Source organism: Bos mutus, chromosome 1 (genome assembly GCF_027580195.1).
Source record: "Bos mutus isolate GX-2022 chromosome 1, NWIPB_WYAK_1.1, whole genome shotgun sequence".
Taxonomy (NCBI): domain Eukaryota; kingdom Metazoa; phylum Chordata; class Mammalia; order Artiodactyla; family Bovidae; genus Bos; species Bos mutus.
Genome location: NC_091617.1, coordinates 45927048 through 45947392, shown reverse-complemented (window position 1 = coordinate 45947392; position 20345 = coordinate 45927048). Strand labels below are relative to the sequence as shown.

At 37.6% G+C, this 20345-nt stretch overlaps 1 protein-coding gene across 1 annotated transcript in view; it reads right to left on the bottom strand.

Moving 5' to 3' along the window:
* Positions 1 to 20345, bottom strand: part of ZPLD1 (zona pellucida like domain containing 1) — a 51428-nt gene that overhangs the window by 15991 nt on the left and 15092 nt on the right. The window contains exons 2-4 of the mRNA XM_005910174.2: positions 11407 to 11627; positions 6243 to 6424; positions 3815 to 3887 (exon numbers count right to left, since the gene is read on the bottom strand). Of these exons, the coding sequence (XP_005910236.1) occupies positions 3815 to 3887; positions 6243 to 6424; positions 11407 to 11627 (476 nt within the window). The remainder of the gene's footprint in view (positions 1 to 3814; positions 3888 to 6242; positions 6425 to 11406; positions 11628 to 20345) is intronic.

Genomic DNA, 20345 nt, shown 5'->3' with positions numbered 1-20345 from the left:
TTTTACTGTTAGTTTAGATCAATTCTGCAGAGCTTATTTATATAATTCCCCAATTTACAGTAGATTAAGGCAGTAAATTAGAAATTGATAGTAAAGAAAAGCAGAAGAAAAAATGAAGAATAAAGAAGAAACTCAAAATCTAAGTTGTCAAATCATTTATCATGGAGGCAAATTGTTTCCCCCAAATTTAGTAACTCTGAAGATAAAGCTATTTTGCAGCAAAGGGAAATATTTAATGAAATCTCAGTATCATCAAGCAAAGGCAGAATACAGAGCTCACTCTGTTTCAGAAGGCTGAGAAGAAACAACAGATACTGAATTTTGAAACTTAACGCAGTAGTAACTTGGATGCTTCACTTTTGAAAGGGTTGTATTCATGTGAAGCATTTCATTCCCAAATTAAGCCTGATAAGTGAAGGATTATTTGCTGTACTTATTTTCTAGATTTCTGTGATAAATGATAACAGCTCCTCTAACCATTTCTCATAGGTAGTATTTTTAATTAATTCTCTTCCTGGCTCCCTTTTCCAACTTCTTCAAGTTATACACACTTCATCGACTATTATGGCTCATTCATCTTGTACTTGCATCAGTATTGTCCCAAAGGATCTTACTTCATTTTTTTTACAAATGTTATACTACAAAGTCATTTGCAAATGATATGACTCAGCTATGGTTTAATCTTAATCATCACCTTTTTCTCCTAAAATTCTTCTAAACAGTAATGTTTAGATTTTATTTTGTATAATTGCCTTACTCCTGTTAGTAAATATTGTCCCTAAAATCAATTATATTTATTTTAGATTTTTTCTTCAACTTTAAAAATAATTCATAATTACCATAGCACAATTTTAGATTTACTCTGTTTCTTTATCTGCTCAGAAGACACTATTACTTAGGTGCAATTCAAATTCAAAATCATCCTCACTTAATTTCCACAGAGAAGAAAACTAATATATTTATACTATGTAAGAATAAGGGCCAAGGTCAACTCGAAGTAAACTGCACATATTGAAATCACAAAATCAATAATGTCATTTTTTTACAAGTAAAATTTTCATAAGTACATTCAATGAATCCCATAACACACAGAAATAATTGTACTGAATCCATATTCAGTACAACTTTTCCTTTTCAAATAGCTAACCACAGAATAAAAGTAGTAGGTAAATAATATAACTTTTCATAATTCCCAAGGGTTAGAAATCAAAACCTTTGCATGTAAAATAGGAAAATATGGCCCCAAATGGTTGTAACATAATACTTAGTTTGAAATGCTGCAATAAAATCACATTTGGGTAGCTAAGTGTTAGAGTTCCAAACAAATAATAAATATGGTTTTGGATAATTTCACTAAAGTATACCAAAGGTCTGTTTAGTTAAAACTATAGTTTTTTTTTCAGTAGTCATGTACAGATGTAAAAGTTGGACCAGAAAGAAGGCTGAGCACGAAAGAATTGATGTTTTCAAATGGTGGTGCTAGAGAAGACTCTTGAGAATCCCTGGGAAAGCAAAAAGATCAAACCAGTCAATCCTAAAGGAAATCAACTCAAAATATTCATTGGAAGGACTGCTGCTGAAGTTGAAGCTCCAATACCTTGGCCACCTGATATGAAGAGCCGAGTCATTGAAAAAGACCCTGATGCTGGGAAAGACTGAGGGCAGGAAGATAAGGGGGCGACAGAGGATGATGATTGGATGGCATCACTGACTCAATGGACATGAATTTGAGCAAACTCCGGGAGATAGTAAAGGAAAGGGAACCCTGGCATGCTGCTGTCCATGGGGTTGCAAAGAGTCAAACGTGACTTAGTGACTGAACAATAACAAAAATTCTTTTCCAGTATAAATTGCCAGTTTTTTTTAATGTCCTGAAAGATGGCAAAATACTACAATGGTGCCAAGTTAAAAAACTAGTTTGAGGCAGTGAAAGTCTTCTGTATGATGCAACAATAATGGACACATGCCACTCACAGTTTTCAAAACCCATAGGATATATAACATGAAGCATTAACCTAAATGTAAATTATGAAAATTACTTAATATATCAATATTGGCTCATAAATTATAAGAAATATGCTACATGCCCTATAATGCAAGGTGTAAGTAATAAAGGAAATTGTATGTAGGCCCTGGAGGTCTATAGGAATTCTCTGTACTTTTAGATCAATTTTTCTATAAACCTAAAACTGCTCTTAAAAAATAGTCTGCTGATTAAAAAAAAAAAAAACTGGTTTGTAGGGAAGTGGTTGAATTTTATTAAATAACTGTTTAGTAAACAAATTTTAAATTTCAATGTGTTAATTCAACCATTAGTAATATCATTGCAAATTGGTTAAAAATGAGAATGATTTTGATACTATGTATTTTGTTTATAGTCATATCAAATAATTACCTTTTAACCATCAAATTAAAATCTTAGGTTATCATCAGATTATAGGCTTTCATTTGGCACTAAGATTCTAGGAACTCTTTCAAGGATTAGGTGTAGTTTAACAATAGGACTACTATACTATTTCTAATGATAAAGGAAAGAGCTTAATAGCAAAGCTCTCCTCAAGTCCACACTTCTAAATTTTTATTAAGAGAATAGCTTAATTTCACAGAAAATAGTGGTATCCTTAGATGTCATGTGAGTATATTTTTCACTCTTTTGATCAGGAATTCTCATCTTTGTTTCAGTCAATTGGAACAAATAATATTGAATCCAAGGCAGTCATCACAGTGCTATCTCAGGAAGATTACACATATAAATTAACAGATAGAAACTTTCCAATTTAAAAATATTGCTTACAACAATAATAAATATCTGGTCATACTGGGAATGAATATTGGCACATATTTGCTGAGTATTGTAAAACCAAGTATCTTGGCCGCTTCTCCTTGCAGAAGAAAGTTTAGAAATGACAGAAACGCAATCTTCATTCCAACACATTTTAATTTGTTGTTTAGAACTCTGTGGTGTCAGACTACAAACTTATAAACATGATTTTTTAAATGCCTTTGGAAAGTGTCCTACTACAATATTTATAGCTCATTATATGCAAAGTATAAAGCACTGACTTTTAAATCAGTTGCATGAATTATAACTCAGTGCCATGATGACATGAATAATAATGTAAAAATCAGATTCATAATTTACAAAAATGTTGGTTGATATATTGAAAAATTGATATTTAAATCAGGCATTTAAAATGTATGAATAAAATTTTTAATCAACATGAAAATATCATTTGGGGGATTAACGTTAGAGTTATAAATAGAAATTCATATATTTTTCACATTTTGCTGCCACTGTCAATATTTATATGACAAAAGTTTAGACAATACTATGTAGTCAAACCCAAACTATTTCAGATACGACAGAATTGACAACAGTCAAAACCCACACTGGGAATGGTAACACACTGAACACCAAGTATCTTGCCTTCAAATGAAGTATCGTCTGGACTTTTCCTACCTTTTTATCACATATATATTATTTCCAAAATCTTGACCCTGAATATGTTTACACACACACACACACAAATAAATATATACATATAAATGTAGATAGACACTTGGAGTAACTATGCAGAATCACATATATGAAGTAAAATTTAAATCATTTATCAACTTCTGGAAAATAATGGAATCGTTAGCATACCTTTATTACTAAGATATTTGGAAATGGTGGTGAAGATGAATAAATGTTACCAAAGTATAACAGGGTTAATGTAACTTTTGGTGGATCTTTATAGGAAAGCCATTCACATAAATGGCTCCTCAGAACAGTGAGAGAAAAAAAAATAGCATCCTTCAACGATCAACTTACATTATAAAGGAGCAGGTTCAAAGTGCTGACAAACGTACCATTGTTCTCCCTCACAGAAATAGCAGCTGAGGACCTAAAACAGATTGAGGAAAAGAGAGGCACTGATGAGATTTTTAAATTAACAGCTTCAATCACACCTTAATGTTAGATTCAAGGCACCAAAATTCTTGAGCAATCCTGACATAACTAGGTCTGGAAAGAGCATATTGTTTAAAACACTGAACAGATAAGTAATCAGAAAGCAAGAGGGACTAAATAAAGGCAAACTGCTCTTTCTGATCTTTTTATTTATAAAGGAATCTTTTTTTTTTACATTTTTATTACCTATATGAGACTTGCAGAAAAAAAAAGTCATTCCAATAAAGTCTGAATCTAATGTGAATACATTTTCATCAATTCCATTTCTATACAAGCTTCATGAGACCAGGAATTTTGTTTTACTTTTTTCACTGTTAGAACTTTGCATGGTACATATTAGGTGTATAATAAATATTTGTTGAATAAAGAAACAGTGAAAGTAAAGTCGCTCAGTCCTGTCCGACTCTTTGCAACCCCATGGACTATAGCCCACCAGGCTCCTCCATCCATGGGATTTTCCAGGCAAGAATACTGGAGTGAGTTGCTACTTCCTTCTCCAAAAGAGAAAGTTGCTCAGTCCTGTCCGACTCTTTACGACCCCATGGACTAGTTCTCCAGGCCAGAATACTGGAGTGGGTAGCTTTTTAGCTTCTCCAGCAGATCTTCCATCTGAGGAATTGAGGGTCTCCTGCATTGCAGGCAGATTCTTTACCAACTGAGCTATCAGGGAAGTCCCATTTAAATGAATGCATATCCATGTGCACTGAAGTTCAGGAATGAATTTAGTGAGGAAGTTGAGGGGAGCAGAGTGAAAGACTATGACCCATTTCTCTTGCACCTGCTTCTTTTTGACTCAATGCCTTTCTTTTCTTGTGTTCTACATCAAAATCTTGCTTTTGACCAAGCCATTTATCATAACTGTACCATTAAATTATCTATGAATATTTTTTAAACTGAAGCAAAATGTGTCCTCCCTGTTCCCTTACGACTGAGATTAAACAATAACTTCACTTTTGTGAAAGAAAACCCTACAGCTGAAGAGGGAAAGTTTTTATTTAATCACCCCATTTTGTCAAAAATATTTCACAAATCCATATGATTATATTGCAATATGGATGTAAACACGTCTTGGAGTGTGTGCTTTGGGAGTAATGAATGAATGTGGTAGTGGTTTAGTCGCTAAGTCTGATATGACTCTCTGAGATCCCATGGACTATAGCCTGCCGAGTTCTTCTGTCCATGGGATTTCCTATGGCAACTGGAGAGGATGCCATTTCCTCCTCCAGAGATCTTCCTGACCCAGGGATTTTAAGCCTGCATCTCCTGCTTGGCAGGTGCATTCTTTACCACTGAGCCACCTGGGCAATGAATCCATGTCTGAAGCTCTTTGGCTATGAGTGATACCACCTTTGCTGGGAATCATCAGCATCTGTGCAGGGGACACCTTAGCAGGAGGCATGGAGACCTCAGATTCTGAGGCAGCAGTCCAACAGTGAGCACAGACAGCAGAGACTGAACCCAAGCAGGACCCAACACTACAGTGACTGAATGATCTACGCACTGGAAACATGACAGATCCTCTGGACTGCATAAGCCCCCAGGATTCTTGGGTTCTTGGGCAGTTCTGAAGGGAGCCAGGAGAACCAAAGGCAAATATTTGACTAACATGAGCTGGTATTAATTTAAGGAACAGATTAAAACTGAACTGTTGATGTTCTTCAAAACAATAATCGTTATAGATGGATAAGTTCAGTTCAGTTCTGTAGCTCAGTCATGTCTGACTCTTTGTGACCCCATGAACTACAGCACACCAGGCCTCCCTGTCCATCACCAACTCCCAGAGTCCACCCAAACCCATGCCCATTGTGTCGGTGATGCTATCCAACCATCTCATCCTCTGTCATCCCCTTCTCCTCCTGCCCTCAATCTTTCCTAGCATCAGGGTCTTTTCCAATGAGTCAGCTCTCTGCATCAGGTGGCCAAAGTATTGGAGTTTCAGCTTCAGCATCAGTCCTTCCAATGAACACCCAAAACTGATCTCCTTTAGGATGGACTGGTTGGATCTCCTTGCAGTCCAAGGGACTCTCAAGAATCTTCTCCAACACCACAGTTCAAAAGCATCAATTCTTCAGTGGTCAGCTTTCTTTACAGTCCAACTCTCACATCCATACATGACCACTGGAAAAACCATAGCCTTAAGTAGATAGATACATAAGACCATATACAGTTTCCATTAGATTCAGTTTAACTTTCTCAACAAATCCTGCTATTAATATCTTTGTAAGTTCCTCAAGGATAAAAATGACCCAAATAAAAAGACAACATGAGAAAAGAATAAAATGCGACTTACGAAGCAAGTTGGGTATTATTAACCAGGTATTCCAATGGATAACTACAGCTAAATTTGTAAAGAAGCCCAGGTAGATAGCTGATGATTGTTGGTGGGTCTGGAGTATCAATATATCCTGAAATATTTCCTATTTGTACTGAAGTTGCATTTCCGTAAGCACTGACTCCAGGAACTGTGGATACCTGTTAGAATTGTAGGTCAAGCTCAGTGATTAAATAGTTACTCATAAATCTAGGCATTTCATATGCAAAATAAAACATTAGATCAGATCATTTCCAGGGGCTGTTGCAACTATAACATGACATAATTTTGAAATTATACACACATAATTCTAAGTGATCATATGTCTTTTTTTCTCTCAATAAGAGGGTGATTTAATTTTTTTAATTAATTTTTATTGAAGTATAGTTGATTTACAATGTTAGTTTACAATGTGTTAGTTTCTGTGATACAGCAACGTGGATCGATTATACATATATTTACTCTTTTTTCAATGTTATTCCCATGTAGATCATTACAGAGTATTGAGTAGAGTTCCCTGTGCTATACAGTAGATTCTTATTAGTTATCTATCTCATATATAGTAGTATGCATACGTCAATCCCAGTCTCCCAATTTTTCCCTCGCCTGCCACTTTCCCCCTTGGTACCTGTAACTTTATTTTCTATATCTGTAGCTCTATTTCTGTTTTGTACATAAGTTGATTTGTAACATTTTTTTAGATTCAACATATAAGCAGTATCATATTTGTCTTTCTCTATCTGACTCATATATTTCTTTTAAATAAATAAAGCTTCATATTACCAGAGATGGTGTACTCATATTTCATAAATAAGAAAGGAGAGAAACTATATGTTACTTGTTGTGCAAGAGCAAGTAATTTGAAAATACTCACGGGTAAAGCCAAATTTCATGGCCTGGACTAAAAGACCCCTGTTAGCATGACCTTGTTGTCAGTGTTAGCTTCATATCTCCAGGCTCCCGTTCTTGGTTAGTAACGCCCCAGCGTCCAGGCCCTTGTTGCTCTAGCATTTGTGCATACTACTGCCTCCTCTCTGGCCCTCTTCACCACAACATATCCTACTTCCCTGGATCTCGTCTTCCTTGGGAACTTCTCCCGACCCCGCATACTTTCTGTCTCACAGAAGCAGTCATAGCGCATGAGTGGTCTGACTCAGCACACCTCCATCCATAATCAGAGAGCTCTTTGCAGGCAGGGACCCTCTAGGTCTTATTTGCCTTTGTCCCTTCAGTGACAACAGCATCCTGGGACCCCTGAGATAAATTTTAAACAAATGAATGAAGGTCACAAATTTTCTGATGATCGATCTCCCTAGGGTCTTCCTCTGGTACATGGAGATTCTCATCTCCTTTCAGGGCAATAGTTCACAGGGATGATGCAGAGGGATCATGAACTTCTAGAATTTATATAAAAATATTGTCCATGTGTGTATTCTCTTGGGACTGAACAGTTTTCACTGGATTCTCCAATTCCACTAAAATTTAATAAACATCATTTAAGGAATTATTAATATTTTTTGTTACACTTAACACAAATGATTTTATTCTTGTTGTTCAGTTGCTAAATCATGTCCAACTCTTTGCTACCCCATAGCTGCAACACACCAGGTTTCCCTGTCCTTCATTGTCTCCCGGAGTTTGCTCAAATTCATGTCCATTGAGTTGTTAATGCTATCTAAGCATCTCATCCTCTCCCACTTATTTTATTACATGTTAATATCTTAATTAAAAAGTTAATAGAAAATTCAAACATTTAAATTGCAATTCCGAGTCTGAAATATCTAGAATAAGTCAAAGAAGGAAGACTTTCAAAAACTGAGGCCTTAAATTATGTTACCGTAGTTATAGATGTTTTTCAAGTCTATAACTAGATGAAGGTTTTTCTGATGAAATATTGTTTGGGTGAAGTTGACATCATACATTTTATTGGGAAGCAGTAGGCTCACAGTTGGGCTTCCTTGTAGCTCAGATGGTAAAGAATCCACCTGCAATGCAAGAGACCCTGGTTCGATTCCTGAGTAAGGAAGATCCTCTGGAGAAGGGACAGACTACCTACTCCAGTATTCTTAGGCTTCCCTGGTGGCTCAGCTGGTAAAGAATCTAACTGCAATGTGAGAGACCTGGGTTGAGAAGATCCTCTGAAAGACAGCATGGCAACTCATTCCAGTATTCTTGCCTGGAGAATCACCATGGACAGAGGAGCCAGGCAAGCTACAGTCCTTGGGGTTGCAAAGAGTCAGACATGACTGAGAGACTAAGCATAGCACAGCACAGGCTCACGGTCACATATTTTAACCTGGAGGTCAAGGATTTTGGATGAATTCTGTCTCTGATGATGGTATCAATATCTTAAAACACTCAGATGGTAATGACATACAGGAATGACTGCCTATTAGACTTCTTAGATGGCACTGATAGTAAAGAATCTACCTGCCAATGCAGGGACATAAAAGACATGGGTTTGATCCCTGGGTTCAGCAGATCCCTGGAGAAGGAAATGACAATTCACTCTGGTATTCTTGCCTGGAAAATTCCATGGGCACAGGAGCCTGGCAGCCTACAGTCCAAGGGGCTACAAAGAGTCGGACATGACTAAGTGACTCAGCTCTAAGGTTATTATTGCCCAGGCTCTCTGTTCTCATGTGTGAATTACCAAGTAGAGGGTCGCCTGAATACTTCTTTTATCAACAGTGACTACTAGCAGTATGTTTGTCAAAATTCAGGCTCTCCAGTGAAACAAACTTTATATGGGCCTATGATCATTAAACTCTGAGGATTTTTAAACCATGGTAACATATTATTTGAGTCAGCACAGGCTATGTAATATGGGAGTAACAATTCAACCCCTATATCTCAGTATATTAACATAACAAAAGTTCACCTTTTGTTTATGCTACATGTCCAATATAGTTTGGTAAAGGGGGTTCCATTCCAAGTGTTTACACAGTGTTTTTGCCTCAGACTGGGTCTATTTCCCTGTAGCACTGCCATCTCAGCATGTGGCTTCTAGTACTGCTAAGACAGAAAATGCCGGAGCTAGTAGGTCATGTAGAGGCTTTTTGCTGTGTACATGTCAAGTCCAATAAGAGTCTACAGGACTGAACCAGTTACAAAGCCCTCACTAACTGCAAAGGGGCTGGGAAGGGTAGCCTCCCCTGTGCTCATGGAGAACTAACAATTCTGACATCAATAATGTTCTTGGTTGTCATAATACCGTTGAACTTCTCCCCCCATGTCAAATACAATATGATGATCAATTAATATTCTAGCAGCTATTATGGAGACCTATAACATTTAATTTTCAACAAGAGAATACACTTTATACATGGACCTAAGAGCACATGGGCAAAGCTGAAGCAATTATCTAACTGATTCATGAAGAGAACCAGAACCCTTATGAAAAAACATTTTGATTCTAATCCATATGATTTAGTAGTCTACTTAATTTTTCCCATATAGAACTGTCCTTGGAGCAGATACCAAAGCTGGTGATATCTAAGACAAAAATATAAACTAAGTAAATCTTCCTCTCTACACATTGCCTGCCTGACTGGCTAGCTAAACATGCAAATTCTATCTATGGAAAAAAAGTATGTGTGCACAAACATACATGTACATTACATACCAGGCTCATTCAGTTAAAAAAAAAAAAAACACACAAAGAAATGATACATACACACACACACACATGCACACACACACGTGGGTGCTTTGCCTGGCATTTCTCTGGAATTGTTTTCTTTTTTTGGCAACAGGGAGCAAGATAAGACTGAAATGGAGAATAGGAAGCTCCCTGAAGCAAAGTCCTTGAGGGGAGAGGCTGCGCTGCTTCTCTCCACTTGAGCTCCCTCCCTTCTTCCCTACTTCCCTCTGTCCCTTCCTTTCCCCCTCCCTCCCTCCCTCCACAAGGAAACTTGGATGTATAATAATCAACCTGCCTCACTTCCCCTCACTGTCCCTTAGGCCCACTTCATAACCTCTCTGCACACAACCGCGAGAGATGAATAAACGTTTTTAATAAAAAGAGTCAACAATACTCAAGCTGTATATTTGGAAACTGTCATGGGCACAATATTCTAACTACCCTCTGAGAAAAGATAAAGGAGATTCAAAGAAATCCCTTTTTCCTGTCTCCTATCTCCCATCAGGTCTTAAAAGCTCTGTCCTTAGAATAATCAAGCTTTCCCCCTTAGTCCCAAACAATAACTTATCAAGAGGAAAAGCCAATCTCTCCTTCTTTACTGGCCTAAGTGGACATGTTCAATGAATCTTCTTTTTGTCTTTGCTAGGATTAACCAATAAAACTATATTTAAACAAGCAAAAGGAAAAACTATTTTAAATAAATTTTAGCCTAACACCCCCACCAAATCACAATTATCTTTTACTTCAATTAACTTTTAAGTCCCAGGAGAGTGAATGCCTGTTATAATTCTATTTTTTGTATTCAATACATGAATAAGTAAATGAATAGTGTAGACAAGTGGCTCTCATTCAAGGTAGAAATATCTGAAGTGGTGCTTTAATTTTCACAATGACTGGATGGAGCATGTTGCAGGGATTTCATGGGTAAGATTTCATATGATAAGCATTTTTTAATTCAAAGGATAGATCCACAGTATGAAGAAACTCATGCTGGAAATGCTAACAGCCCTCTTTTACAAAACAGTGTTGTGGCTTATTCAATGGTAAACACGATACCTAGATGATTCTCTCATTCCGTATTCCATCTTTCTTCCTGAACGAGGTCACTAAGAAATAATAGGCCAAGTGATTCAGTGCCAAACTCACTGGAATATAAAAGATACTTCCATAAAAAGCATGAGGAACACAGCTAATGAAAAACTGTAGAGAAATACTCCTCAGTGTCTCTCATACAAAATAATGCTGGTTAGAGTAGCACAGTTAATCTCAGGCCCCTCAACCACCAGCTACAATAAACAGAACCACTACTGGAAAATGAAATCATACGTTTGGGATCAGAAGCCTCAAACAGGCAAAGGAAAGTGGTTTGTTCAGTTTTATTGGGGTTTTGTTCTTAAAAGATAGATTGGGTTTTTGAGTATTTCATGATATGGGGAGTTTTGTTTTGGTTTTTTTAGTTATGATCGCCAAACCTAGCACATAGTTTCACTCTAATCTTACCACTAAACTGTTTCCACAGCCCTCCAAGGTGCTGAGATTGATGATGAAAATGACCACAGCAGGAAAGGTGTTGTTATTGATGAACCCCCTGCAGTGGGAATCCCCATGCCTTCCGTTCAGTGCCAGGTCTGCTTCAGAATAACCGGAGAAAAGAACTGTGCAAAAATTAATCTTCATTGTAATGGCCTGGACCCCACAGTAGACATTGATATCTCTCTCAGCTGAAATAAAAAATATAAAAAACAAACAAGTCACAAAAGCATAGCACAGGGTCCAAGAATAACTTTAACATCCTCTGAGTTATTTTCATCCCCTCTGTCTGTTTAACTGGCTTGTATACTTGAACACACCATAATCCACTGTGAAAGTATTAAGATAAACACCCAGTAAAAGCAGTCGTTGACTTTGTTATTTCCGGAGAGATCTTCGAGTGTAGATATTATATTTCATCTCTGTTTCCTAGTGCTTGGTATACAGTGGATGTGCATTAAATGTTGGTCAAGTGGTGTAAAATGATTGTTGGAGAATTGAGTGGAAAAAATTAGGTCTCGAGGAAATTCAGAAGAAAGTAACTGAATTATTTAGAACACATGTCTAGAGTAGAGAGACTCACTACAAACGATGCATTTTCCCAAGTGTAAGGAAGAAATCTCCTAAGCCAAAGTTTTGAGCACCTTGGTGTTTTGTAACCCATCTTATCCAGGATATAGAAACAGAAGCCATCCATCCAGATTGTTTTATTTTACTAAGCTATGCTAGAGAGGAAGAAAATGAAAACTAACCTGTTGATATTTCATTCAGAAATGCATAGTCAATCCTAAAAAAATTTTCCAGTGACTATGACTGAATAAAAGCAATGAGCTCAGCATTAAAACGTAAGACAAATTTGCACTTTTCCATGATTCCATGAGTTATCAGTGATGGGATCCATTCCAGGTCTATAGAGGTGAGCAGGCATGCCTACACACACACACACACACACACACACATACATGCACAACATTTTCATATATCTATTTAGTTATTTTTCTACATGTAATGAAGACAATATATGTAAAAAATGGCCAATTCAATTGCTGCTAGGTAATTTCACAGTGGCAGAAGCTGTTATTTTTTTGGATTTGGTAACAGTTACAGGTTGAATTACTTCCCTCCCTTCAGGAAAAAAAAAGAAAAAGATACATTGAATCTTAACCCCCAGTACCTCAAAATGTGACCTTATGTGGAAATAGGGTTATTGAAGTTGTAATTAGTTTAGATGAGTTCATACTGGATAGGATGGGTTTCTAATTCAATATGATTGGTGTTATCATTTGAAGAGACAGAGGCACAGGAAAAATGCCATGTGAAGACAAAGAATTACAGTGATGCACCTGAAAGCCCAAGGAACAGCAAAGACCACCAGCAAACCACCAGGAAGATGCCAGGAAGAATTCTGTTCAGCCTCTGAGGAAGATTAGCCCTACTAACACCTTGATTTTGGACTTTTGGCCTCTGGAATTGGAAAATGATAAATTTCTGTTGTTTCAAGTCACTCTCTTGTGGCACTTTGTTACAGCAAACTTAGGAAATTAATACAGTAACCTTATTACTCTTTACCACTCTTGCTATTACCACTGGGATAAAGAATCTGAAACATACAATTGGTTTTCAAAATGTGAAAAAAAAAAAACAAAATTGGATTAGGTTATTTGGAGAAATCACCCTAATTGTTCCAAAAAGGTAAAACAAGCAAAATAAAATATTTTTGGCTAATGATCTAAGTAATATGTAAATCTCACTCATGATTTTTTAGCATAAAGTAAATTTTCTTAAATATATCAGTTCTAACCTCAGGGTAAAAATGTTCAATGGCATGTTTCTTTGGAGTGTTTATTCTCCATACTGGTTTTTGTTAGTAAAATGAGTCATATTTTGAGGACATGAATAAATCAAAATGGAAATTTCTATGTTTGATTATGATTTTAAACTCAATACAAAAAATTTTAAATTTTCTCATAGTGAAAGAAAGATGGAAAATCTTGTTTATGGCCAAAAGGAAAATATTAGACTAGTTCTTATGGTAAACTCCAAACAACATTCCCTTTGTAGGTGGAAAATAAAATGAATTCATCGTGAAGTTATACTGTGCCAAGATAGAATATAATAAATACCATTTTAAATTTGAGAATATATCTATTAGCTTTCAATGACAGTAGCTGTTCAAACGCAACTATAATTTTTAAATGGTGCTCTTATTAAAATAATGAGTTCTTTTTAACAAATGTTTAAGTGTTTCAAACATTTAAACTTCAAATTAGCTCTTAAATCTGTTGATTTTTCTCCATCTTCATGCTGTTCCTTTGCACATGTAAACCATTATCTTTTCTCTTAGAATATTACATTAACTTCCTAACTGGTTCCTTTAATTCTGCTCTTAATGACCTCTGTTTAGTACAACTGCTAAAAGTGAATCTAATCATTTTATTTCTTTGTGCAGATTTTCAACCGCTATTCATTTCATTCCAGCCAAAAGTTCAAATCTTGAACCAGTTCCTCAAGATTCTCTGTGGCCCGCCACCTACCTACCACTGCATTCTCATCTCCTCTCTACTATCCCCCTCGGTCTCTACAACCATTTCATTGAACTTTTTTCAGTTCTTTAAATGTATCTAAGTGACAGAAGCCAGAATAGTGGTTACCTCCGGAGGGAAACTGTCTAGAATAGGGGAAATAAAGAAAATTTGGAGGGTGACAAAGTTGTTCTCTGTCTTAATCTGAGTGTTGATAATGAGTGTAAACCTATGGTGAAATTTTTAAGCCACGCGCTTAAAGTTGGTATATGTTATTTTATATGTTCTTCCTCAATAAAATACCGTGAGTACTTTAAAAAGCCTAATAAAGCTTACATAAGACCTTTAAATGGTCTTCTTCACCTCCATAGATGCTTCTCTTATTCCCAGTCCTTGTCTGAGAAACTCCTACTCACCCCTCAGGTTTCAAGTTTCATTGTCTCTTTCCCAAACACATTCATGATCCCAAACCTAAAGTATGCTACTCTGTTCCTATACTATCATATTAACTTTGAATCACATACACATTTGCATAATTGTTTTCTCAATAAATTGAAAGTCCCAGAGAGCAGGAAACTAAGATATTCAATGATGCACTCCAGTGAGTAAATTGCCAATATCTGTTGGATCATCGAAAAAGCCAGATAGTTCCAGAAAAGCATTTACTTCTACTTTATTGACTATGCCAAAGCCTTTGACTGTGTGGATCACAATAACTGTGGAAAATTCTGAAAGAGATGGGAATACCAGACCACCTGACTTGCCTCTTGAGAAACCTATATGCAGGTCAGGAAGCAATAATTAGAACTAGACATGGAACAACAGACTGGTTCCAAATAGGAAAAGGAATACGTCAAGGCTGTATATTGTTACCCTGCTTATTTAACTTATATGCAGAGTACATCATGAGAAACGCTGGACTGGAAGAAGCACAAGCTGGGAGAAATCCCACAAGATTGCTGGGAGAAATATCGACAACCTCAGATATGCAGATGACACCATCCTTATGGCAGAAAGTGAAGAGGAACTAAAAAGCCTCTTGATGAAAGTGAAAGAGGAGAGTGAAAATGTTGGCTTAAAGCTCAACATTCAGAAAATGAAGATCATGGCATCTGGTCCCATCACTTCATGGGAAATAGATGGGGAAACAGTGACAGACTTTATTTTGGGGGGCCCAAAATCACTGCAGATGGTGACTGCAGCCATGAAATTAAAAGACACTTACTCTTTGCAAGGAAAATTATGACCAACCTAGATAGCATATTAAAAGGCAGAGACTTTGCCAACACAGGTCCATCTAGTCAAGGCTATGGTTTTTCCAGTGGTCATGTATGGATGTAAGAGTTGGACTGTGAAGAAAGCTGAGTGCCAAAGAACTGATGCTTTTGAACTGTGGTGTTGGAGAAGATTCTTGAGAGTCCCTTGGACTGCAAGGAGATCCATCCAGTCCATCCTAAAGGAAATCAGTCCTGAATATTCATTGGAAGGACTGATGTTGAAGCTGAAACTCCAACACTTTGGCCACCTGATATGAAGAGCTGACTCATTTGAAAAGACCCTGATGGTGGGAAAGATTGAAGGCAGGAGGAGAAGGGGACGACAGAGGATGAGATGGCTGGATGGCATCACTGACTCAATGGACATGAGTTTTGAATAAACTTTGGTAGTTAATGACGGACAGGGAAGCCTGGCATGCTGCAGTCCATGCAGTTGCAAAGAGTCAGACATGACTGAGCGACTGAAGTGAACTGAATTGAACTGATTGTTCAAAGGATTGTTGCAATTCTGGCCAGAGATTGGACAATAAAAAGGCTAAAAAAAATTTGTTGTTGAGAGCAACTGTTAACAACTTAAAAAAATGTCTCTACTCAAAGAAGTGCCCTTTGGCAACATGAAGTAGTATTTTTTTCTTCCCTCAAAGCCTCACAAATGGAAAAGGTGTGCTGAATAGATGTCTTTACTATATACAACCAGGGAAGAATGTGTTTCTCTGGAGAGTGACAAGTCTTTAGAAAGCTAGATTAGGATGGATTTGAACAGGTCCCTTTCTTAAAATGTAAAGTCTTTAGTTTGTTATCATTTCTCCAAGTGGGATCAGTTTGTAGCAAATTCAGTTCCATTCCTCAGGTTAGTCTCCAGTTATAAAACAGAAAAGAGAGCACAAAGTCTGGACAAAACAATCATTGCCCTTGTTAAGCTAGCACAGGCATCAATTAATTCCTCTCGAACAAAGGTGAAGAAGATCAAATCTTCAATTGGTTTAAATTAAGGGAATGATATCTCTCTTGTGACATATTTAATGCTATCTATTCACTTCCATACATTTATGGTATGCCAAATAAGGCAGTGATACTCACTCTCTATTTCCCTAGGCATAAATAGAGTTCTCAGTGCATGCTCTAGTAGTTGACAATTTGATTTCATATTTAAGTAGATATTTTGCTACCTTACAGAGATTATTTTGCATGGGAAGGTTTCCTGTGGTCTTGCCTGTGTGCTTGCTACTTGATCTCATTCCCCACCATTTACTTCTTTGCTTTTTAAAGTCAAAGGAAAATGGAATCATCCAGCTCCCAACCAGCCTGAGCATGTTTGCTTCACATTTGTGTCCTGATTCACGCTGTCCCCTTTGTGCTATGTTTTCCACTCCTTTATGTTGTTACCTCCTACTGATACTTCAAAATTCAGCTCAGTGCCATCTTCTCCAGGAAACTGTTCCTTATCAGCTAGTATGGGCGAGGCTCTCTTTCTATCCCACTCCACTATCTGCCCAATCATTCTGTAAATGTGCACCATACTTATCTCCCATTATGGACTGTGATCTCTTTGAGAAAAAGGACTACTTTGTAATCCTTAGACCAGTCTATTGCTTCATAATTTATGAGTTCAGCTCAATCGCTCAGTTGTGTCCGAGTATTGCAACCCCATGGACTGCAGCACACCAGGCCTCCCTCTAATATTTAGAGGATAGTAAAGAGTAAGAATTATAAACTTGATAATCATCAATACTCAGTATATCAATTAATAATAGATGAAATATTCATTGATAGTAGTCAGGTAATAGAAGTGGGCTGAGAACAGAAAAGTAATTTCTATGGTGTCCTTTTATAAGACTTCATCTTTCCAATGATATATAATCATTCTCTTCTGCCCTATTCCACATTACCCTATGGGTCTACAAAGTTGCATACATTATTCCTGAGAGTGGATATTTGTTTCTCCACTAGATTATGAAATCATTAAATGCTGTGGGTTTTGTCAGCTGCTAAGCTGCTAAATCGCTTCAGTCGTGTCCGACTCTGTGCGACCCCATAGACGGCAGCCCACCAGGCTCCCCCATCCCTGGGATTCTCCAGGCAAGAACACTGGAGTGGGTTGCCATTTCCTTCTCCATTGCATGAAGGTGAAAAGTAAAAGTGAAGTCGTTCAGTCATGTCCGACTCTTCACGACCCCATAGTCTGCAGCCTACCAGGCTCCTCAGTCCATGGGATTTTCCAGGCAAGAGTACTGGAGTGGGGTGCCATTGCCTTCTCCGGGGTGTTGTCAGAGTGCCCAACAAATACTCAGGAAGTGTCTATTAAAATATGTTTAATTAAACTCTTTGACAAACTGCATTCACAGTGTCTAACTCTTTAATATCAGCTTTCAAGATTCACAAAGAAAATATGTACACAATGATATGGGCTCATCTTCACTGTTCATCCAGAACTCATATATCCTATCCTTTCTCTGCCAATTGCGAGATTCAGAATTTTAAATGAACATCAAAATTCTCTACATCAGATATTTTCTAATTCAATATGGTAAATAATATGAAATTAATGAATTCTTGCTATTTGTTTAGGTATTTAGCCTTTTTAAGTGTATTAGTCTAGCAATTAATTATCTTGCTTTATTATTAATAATTCATCTTACAAATCACTTCCCTTTAATAGCAATAGATTTGCTAATCCCTCTTGTCATTAACAGTGAGCAAGTATGTGGCACCCAGTTGAGGTTAGCATAAATACTGTGGTTATGTAACAACACAAATCTGGCAAGACATCATGAGTACCATGCTCCAATCAGCACTTCTTATGAATATGCATTACAGAGAATCTTAATAAAATGCAGATTCTGATTCAGTAGATCTGGGATGAGGCCTCATTTTTGCATTTCTCACAAGTTCCCATGTGATGCCAGTGTTGTAAGTGAAAGGGAGAAGAATTTGCTACCTCAAAATATGCCTCCTGGGCAGAAGGACTATCTTAAGTCGATTAGTTTTAAGAAACAGCATACATAAGAGAATCCCTGAAAACAAGTGGAAGTTACTCTTCTCAAAGAGACATTTACATTTATAAGGGAGCTCTCCATTTGTGTGTCTCCCTCTTCCTACCAGGAAGGAAGAGTAGAACAACTAGATCTTCAGAAACTCTTAAAAATGGAGGCTACTGACCTAAATCTGCATAACAACAATACTCTTGTTTGCTATGCTTTGCTCGATAATGTCCCATAGCCAGCTTCCCCTACATCTCTTTTATCTTTAACTGGAGATAGTATTTAAAGAGGTGACTTGGGCCATTTCAGGGAGTTACTCAGTTTTTCTAAGTATCACCCATGAATATAGGAGGTTTTGTTGTTCAGTTGCCCAGTCGTATCCAACTCTTTGAGACCTCATGGACTGTAGCACACCAGGCCTCCCTGACCCTCACCATCTCCTGGAGTTTGCCCCAAGTTCATGTTCGTTGCATCAGTGATGCCATCCAGCCATCTTGTTCTCTGATGCCCTCTTCTCCTGCCCTCAATCTTTCTCAGCATCAGGGACTTTTCCAATGAGTTGGCTGTTTACATCAGATGAACAAAATACTGGAGCTTCAGCATCAGTCCTTCCAGGGAATATTCAGGGTTCATTTCCCTTAAGATTGACTGGTTTGATCTCCTTGCTGTTCAAGGGACTTTGAGGAGTCTTCTCCAGCACCACAGTTCAGAGGAATCAATTCTTTGGCATTCTGCCTTCTTTATGGTCCAACTCTCCCAACCATATGTGACTGGGAAGACCACAGCCTTGTCTATACAGACCTTTGTCAGCAGAGTAATGTCTCTGCTTTTCAACACAGTGCCTAGGTTTGTCATCCCTTTCCTGACAAAAAGCAATCATTTTCTGATTTCATGGATGCAGTCACCATCCACAGTGATTTTAGAGCCCAAAAAGATTAACATGTTACGAAACTTTTGTTTGTTTTTCTTCTGTTAATCTCTCTTTTATTATAGGGGCCCTCACCTAAGGACTTAGAAGGGTAAAGGAAAAATTATTTTTTCTCCCCTACACAATACATTTTGATTACGCAGAAACAAATCCTTAGATGGGTTCCATCTGGTGGGATTAAGCACTCCCACCAAATTGTAAGATTTATATGCTTATAAGTGGGAGAGATTTAAATGGAAAAGGAACAGGAAAGAGAGAGACCCGAATAATGAAGGGGATGGGTGTGTGTCTCATTCACTTTCTTTCTGAGGAACTAACTAGTTTGAATTGCAATGAAAGAGCACTTGTGAAAGGCTTTGTGAGATTGAGCCCAAATAGGTCTACTTTAGTGCTCAGGTGGCCATGTGTGAAATAAAATTAGAAATAGAACCTTTTTCTCCTACATTACTCTACCCCATTCCACAATTCATAGCAGTTTAGTATCCAGAAGAGCAGGAACTTCACTTCAAATGGCAACTATTCCCTGAACACTGTTTGAAACAATTAAAGCAGACACTGGTGAGCTCGGTGAATCTATTGTGAGCAGACAAGGGCTCTGTGCAGTTGTGATGCAGGTATTCCTGTGAATATGATTGTCCCTGTATCAGTGGGTTTTAAGGTAGCATTAGTTTAAAACTGATCATAGAAACCAAAACCTATTCAATACAATCAGATCAGATCAGTCACCCAGTCATGTCCGACTCTTTGCAACCCCATGAATCGCAGCATGCCAGGCCTCCCTGTCCATCACCAACTCCTGGAGTTCACTCAGACTCACGTCCATCGAGTCAGTGATGCCATCCAGCCATCTCATCCTCTGTCGTCCCCTTCTCCTCCTGCCCCCAATCCCTCCCAGCATCAGAGTCTTTTCCAATGAGTCAACTCTTCGCATGAGGTAGCCAAAGTACTGGAGTTTCAGCTTTAGCATCACTCCTTCCAAAGAAATCCCAGGGCTGATCTCCTTCAGAATGGACTGGTTGGATCTCCTTGCAGTCCAAGGGACTCTCAAGAGTCTTCTCCAACACCACAGGTCAAAAGCACCAATTCTTCAGTGCTCAGCCTTCTTCGCAGTCCAACTCTCACATCCATACATGACCACAGGAAAAACCATAGCCTTGACTAGACGAACCTTTGTTGGCAAAGTAATGTCTCTGCTTTTGAA